General features: G+C 38.0%; 1 protein-coding gene across 1 annotated transcript; it reads left to right on the top strand.

Moving 5' to 3' along the window:
• The first annotated feature begins 366 nt into the window (after positions 1-366).
• On the top strand, positions 367-6,450 carry LOC142340254 (uncharacterized). The gene is made up of 5 exons (XM_075390806.1): positions 367-718; positions 1,686-1,848; positions 4,165-4,326; positions 5,105-5,249; positions 5,909-6,450. Exons 1-5 carry the CDS (start codon positions 399-401, stop codon positions 6,424-6,426), a joined length of 1,308 nt encoding a protein of 435 aa, XP_075246921.1. The 5' UTR covers positions 367-398; the 3' UTR covers positions 6,427-6,450.
• The last annotated feature ends 310 nt before the right edge of the window (positions 6,451-6,760 follow it).

Here is a 6,760-nt window from a genome sequence, read left to right as displayed (position 1 = left end):
CGTTCATCTGACCTTTTGTGCATTCATGTCCAGAGTTTGGTACGTTATTCAGTGTTTCAGACTACGTAAATCTGAACGCACTACACCCCCGTCGTGCGTTCATCTGGGTCTGGACATATCGACTTTCCGCAGCTCGACCTCAACCTGGGTTGTTATGGTTTCTTTAAATCTTTCTTTTATTGGTACTAAAAAACCACAAAACTTGGTTCCAGCGTGTTTCAAGGAGCTTATTTGATTCATCAGCAAAACAGTTTATTCAAAACTTCATTAGCAAAACAATGAAGAGTTTATTCAACGTTTAAAGCACGTTTGCAGTTTTTTCATTCTGTTCAATAAACTTGTACTAAAAACCATACAGTGATCAAATCAATTTTACATTTGTACATACATCAGCCAACATGCGTAGTATACTGAAAAAACCAAGCGTAACTTTTCTAGACACCAATAATACCAACAACAGTAGCAACAATGCACAAACAAACAATCCAAACAACACTCTCAAAATCAGCTCCGACTCCTTGGCTGACCAGTTTTCCCAGTTTCAGACCCCAAATGGCCGGTTGAGGAGAGGGCAATACTCGTATCAACTTCAACAGCCTTCAGCTCTTCCGTATTTGCAACAGAGCCCTCCGAATTATGAGCAGAGTTTTGAGATTCAGCCGCCTGTTAGAAGTTTAGTGGACCAGAATTTTTCCAGTAATGCGACTTCATTGTCCAGGTAAGCGTTAAGATTGCATCTTTTGGGTCCTGTTTTCCTTTCAAATGTGGTTTCCAAACAACAACAAAATTTAATAGCCTTTCAGATTATAACGTCGCAATCTAGGGAAAATGGAATTGAATTATAACCTTCAATGCATGAATGTTAAATGCCTGAATGTCAACATTCAATCTTGGTTAACGTTCAATGAATAAATGTTAACCAAGATTTTGATGTTGACCAACAACGTACAATGTTAACCCCGAGATTTTTCTGTAGTCATAAACTTTATTGTTAATTTTCGTAACTTTAACTGCAACTGGAAGCGAGTCGGAAAAACACTACAGGAAGGTGTCGATTTAAAATGGTTTTTAAATTTTTAAATGGTCTTAAAGAGACTTGGAGATCATAGGATTGAACTCCTCAAAGAGCTCTTAAGTTCTCCCATTCAAAAGCAATGCACCTATGCTCTGGTCTTCGTGGTTTGGGATTCGCTCCTGTAAAGGTCTGATGGCCAAATACCTAAGGCTCTGGCCAAAGTGGAGGTGCACACCCGGGTCGAGTTTTTGTTAAAAAACAATGTAAGATTAGCGGTTAATAATGGTAAAAAGAACTTTTTTCACTGCAAAACGCCCGCATCCTTTAGCCTTGAATGCGGTGAAAGCGTTGAATTTTTGTAAGATTTGCGGTTTTTAGCGGTGAAAAAAATTTTTTTCACCGCATTCACCGGATTTCTCACAAAAAGGAAACTCCCGTACACGGGCTCGAACCTCTCACCTACTGCATGCGTCAACATCACCTCCTGCAGGAAGATGTCAGGATAAAATACCCAACGATCCAAAATACCCAAAAATATACCAAATGCTGTATCCAAAAATTTAAATTTGTCACAAAGGCTCTACAGCATTCGGTCAATTTTCATGTAACCCAACGGGAAAACATATTTCGGAATATAGGTAGAAATTAACAGTTTTAATTTGTGTTTTAGCAAGCACAAGGACCCTCTGGCTGAACCCCCACCAGTTAATCCATCGTTTCCTGGTGCCCCCACTATCCAGAACTCCTCCCTAGATGTCTCCTCTGCAATGCCAATATACAATGCCAAATGGAAGGACGGGCTCATTGATGCATACAAACAACAAATACAACAAGTAAAATTGATTACATAGCAGAGTGCATTTCTTAAACAGGAAAATATGCAAGATTAAGCTGGTAAAAGGCGTTTTTTTTTTAAAAAAAATTCACATCAAGACCTGGATATTTGCGGGGTGAATTCAAAGTGATACATGAGGAGAAAAGTCCTTCTGTTTACCCACTTGCACTTAGAGTTTGAGTTTGTCAGAAAACGTTTTCAGGGAAGGCAATGTTGACAAGATATCGGTACCTAATATATTTAATGATATTTATCCAACACTTTTTCGATGTTAATAGATCCGAAACCCTATTGTATTATACTTGTTGTATTAGCCGAGAAGTAAGGTGTGTGGTTGACACGCCAATGATTGAGAGTTCAATCCACTGCCTCCGTGAAGCTGTCTGTGTGAGCATGAGCTCTCACTGAACCATAGCTTCAGGTTGACCATAGCCTGGCCAATCTAGCTACAATAGTGGTACCACCTTAAGGTTTCAGACGCTAAAAAATGACCCTAGTCACCAATAAAGAGCATTAATTATTAGAAAAAAGAACACTCTGAGAAGTGGGAAATAATATATAAAAGAACAATTGAGAACAGGCTACTGTTAATGATCTGCACACTAAAAGCCTAATGCTGCTCTGCTGCGATAACGCAGAAAGCAGATTATTATTATCATCATAACTACTACAAATACAGAGTCAGGCACTCACACACGTACACACACCCAGGTTTAGTCCTCGACTTATGAGAAAACAGTGCTTGAAACCAAAATGGGTATGAAAAAACTATGGTTTGACTATAATTGTCATTTTTAGTGCGACCCAATTGTCAACTATAGCGCGACCCAGTTTTCCGCATCTGGACTTTACCTTGACCTAAAATTTTGCTTATGGGTTTTAGCTCGACAAATTGTCATGCTCAACTTTTACCGGGCTCAGATTAACCACACTGGACTCAAGCTCGACCAAAATGATCCGCTTGACTTTTGCTCTACTTAAAGTAGAAAATAACAAAAAATGCTCGAAATATGTTCAAACAATGAGTCAAGTAAAAACCTTTTCATGGGTCTGCATTTTTGCCACCAAAAGTTTACTTGCAAACTCACTGCTCGCTATTGCTTGTAACGTAGTCAGCATGTACGCTTTTTCACTTAAAGCAAATTTTGAAGCACTAATTGATCAAAAAACCTTCTTTGTTTTTTCAAACAACAGTAATTCAAATTTTCAGAAAAGAGAACAATCGAAAAACGTCAAATTCTCATCACGACTGACAGGAGGAAGATAATTACACTTAAGCTACCTTGTTTCAATCTAGCAAGTAATATGCATTATTTTTCAGCTGCGATATTTGCTTTATTGTGGATGTTGACAAAATTCTTAAAAAATTGTCACTTTTTCAACTGTTTTCAAACAAAACTGCTCTTGTGCAATGCTATTTAGTTTTGCACCGGCGCTGCTTCTGTTTTTCTAGAAGAATAGAAATTTCTTAAAATGATCGGTCGACCCATGAAAAGGCCATACTCGACCCAATAAAAAACCTTGACGTGACATTTAATATGCTGTAACTTAACTCATGAAGAGACTTTTCCTTGACCTATGAAAAAGCCGTAATCGACCCAAAATGTCCCTGAAAATATTTTAAGTCAACCAATGAAAATAACTTTTCTTGACTTTAACAGTGCTCGATTGTGTAATTTTGGTGAAAACTGACCCCACACATTTAGAACTTTTGAGTCTTTTCATAAGTTCAGGTCACAAACGCACGCATGCACGCACACTCATACACACACACACACACATATGCGCGCAAACACACTCACATACAAACACACACACACACACTTATACACACACACTCTCTTTCTTTCACACACACACACACGCACCGACGCACACACACACATATTTATATATGTATATATATATATATATATATATATATATATATATATATATATATATATGTATATATATATATGTAATTATACACAAACACACACACACACACACACACACACACACACACACACACATATATATATATATATATATATATATATATATATGTATATATATATATATATATATATATATATATATATATATATATATATATATGTATATATATATAATTATTCACAAAGACACACACACACACACACACACACACACATATATATATATATATATATACATATATATATATATATATATATATATATATATATATATATATTATATATATACATGCACACACACACACACACCACAATGCTGCAGGAAAATCTTCTGCTCATATTTCGATATTTGATTTTTTTTTGTTTTTTGACAGTTAGGTAACGCGATGGTGCAGTTGCAACAACAGAATGAGTTACAAAGTGCGAAAGCAGCAGAATTATCATCTGAGAAGGGCAGTCTGGCTAACAACAGTGCTCTCACTGAGTTAATGGAGGGCCAGAAGAGAATGTTCGACATGTATTGGGAACTGGCCAAGGTAATGTTGTCATTAGGTTGCAAACAGCAAATTAACACCCAGGTCGAGGCGTCCACCGTTAAAAATTAGTGAAAAGAGAGGAAAGAGTGGACAAATTAAGATTTTTCCACCATTACCTCACCGGTTTTCAACCGTGGAAACAGTGGATTAACGCTGGAAAGTCGAAAACCACGATAGAATCGGGAAAAATCCTCGACCCGGGCACTTCAAAACAACTTAATACAGATAAGGGGAATCATAGAACTCAAATCTAACCCCAACTCACCCGCACCCCCGAGTTTAGGTCCCCAAGGTTTAGGTCACCCAACAACACGAACTCTGGACAGACTTTGACCGACTAAAAAATACCCCTGATTAAACATTGGTGGGTTTGAAATTTTGCTCTTTCTGACCAGACAATTCCTGACAAAATAGAGCTAAGATCAGACTCAACCCAGACCATTTTCCGTACCTTTTTGAACCAGCAGCCCAGATTCAACGTACGGACTGTTTTCAAAATTTTTTGTGCTCCAAATAACTTCTGATCACACACACTTTCGAGCATTTCAAACCGCATCTGGCATCGGATACCTGTCGTTAAAGACTTGTTAAAGAGGGGTGGGGTTGGTGGTCGGACGAAACAGTTCTCGTGAGCTAATTAACATGCAGGTGAGAATAACTATTGATTCTCTTCAACGGTAGTTGTTATCAGCGCTGGAACTGTTTTCGTTTGTTTGGTGAAGAGAGGGGCGGGGGAGGTATCTAATGCTGATGAAATTTGTGTGTTGTGTATATTTAGAGGTGTAAACACGTGGAAGAGGTGAGCAAGAAGCAGGCAGAGTTGATTACGTCACTGAATGAGATGATGGAGCGGAGAGAGAGTCAACACAGGAGAGAAGTGGACAGACTCAGGGAGGAGATATACAGAACTAACAGACTCAAAAGTTAGACACGTGAAACGGCGATCGCCGATTCAAAAGACAGTTATCTTGCATTCTCGAGATATTTGGCATCATTATACTAAGATTCTTACGACTAAGATCTGCTAAGATCTTAGTAAAGTCATAAGCGAGTTGTGCAAGATAACTGTCTTTCTTGCAACTCTCTTATGACCGCAATGCTTGAAAATGAAATACAACAAAATTTACTGATACCCTAGTTAACTTTAGCTCAGTTAAATAAGCAAATTAGTCCCGATGATAATTTTCACCAATAAGTAGTAAATTTCACCACCACATTTTCAATTTGCCGAGATGCTAGTTCTTTTTGACGAGTAAAACACGGAACAAACAGTCATGAAATGTTGTTTGATCCAGAATTTTGCACATTAAGGATCCAAGCAAAGGTAGCCCGGAACAAAAGTTTGATATAAGGTCAATTCTGAATGAATCAATATGATTACACTATTTCAAAGGAGCACACAAAAGTCTGATGAGAGTAATTTTATTCTGGGTAATTTTAATCTCATTTTAAGTATAGATAGAACTTGACTATTACTTGATTAGCGAGCTCTTAGCCCTAACTCTCGCATGTTTTTATTTTAGTCGTCTGTTTACACCCTGGTTTTATAAAAATTTTCCTTAAATTCCTTTGCCTTTTTCAGAGAAAAGTTCCCAACGCGACGATTCCGGAAGTTATCACAGCGACAGCAGTAACATAAACATCTACCGCCCCTCCCACCCCTCATCAGCGCCCACCGAACGGGTTGAGCGCCCGTTCATTGAAAGCATCGACATGAACGTCAAAACCCAAAATAGACATCGGCATTATCACTCCTCAAAACCACCACCCCACCCAAACTTTAGAACCCAAAACAGGTATGACAGTTCCTCTCGATATGGGAGTCCTGGATCCCGATTCGACTTGGAGCCCATTCGGCCTAGAGAACGAAAGCGGAACAACCCGAACTTAAATCGTCTAAATAGTCGGTCACCTGTTTTTGACTCCGACCACTTCAATTACGGTAGCAGTGCCGACGAAAGAGATGACAAAGACAGACATCTTGAAGACTCGGAATCTGAGACAAATGACTTCAAGCGTGACCGAATTAGAACAAGGAACAAACTTCAAGGGATTGAGAGTAAATTGATGGAGTTGAAAATTATGACTCAAGATATGTAGATTGAATTTATGAGCTGATAAATATGTTGTTTTCAATAACTATCTTCACTCCAAAGAAAAGAGCTCAACAGACTTTATTAAACAGATTTAATTAATTTTGTCTTACGGTACAAGTACTCGACTTTCATTCAGTACCGTTTATGAACCGAATTTTAAAGCTGTTTGATCGGCTAGTTTTGAATTTCGAGTGATGTTATGGCGAGTGATATTAAGACAAAAATGTGAATTGACTTAGACCTGACGTGGAGTTGTCGATTACCTTTTAAAGTTATTCGAATTGCAGATGATCGAGGCTCTGAATTGAGCTATGTACATGACCAAGATCTTTCTTGAT

The sequence above is a fragment of the Convolutriloba macropyga genome, chromosome 5 (assembly GCF_964194025.1).
Source record: "Convolutriloba macropyga chromosome 5, txConMacr16.3, whole genome shotgun sequence".
Lineage (NCBI taxonomy): Eukaryota > Metazoa > Xenacoelomorpha > Acoela > Convolutidae > Convolutriloba > Convolutriloba macropyga.
This window is presented reverse-complemented; position numbering and strand designations above follow the sequence as displayed.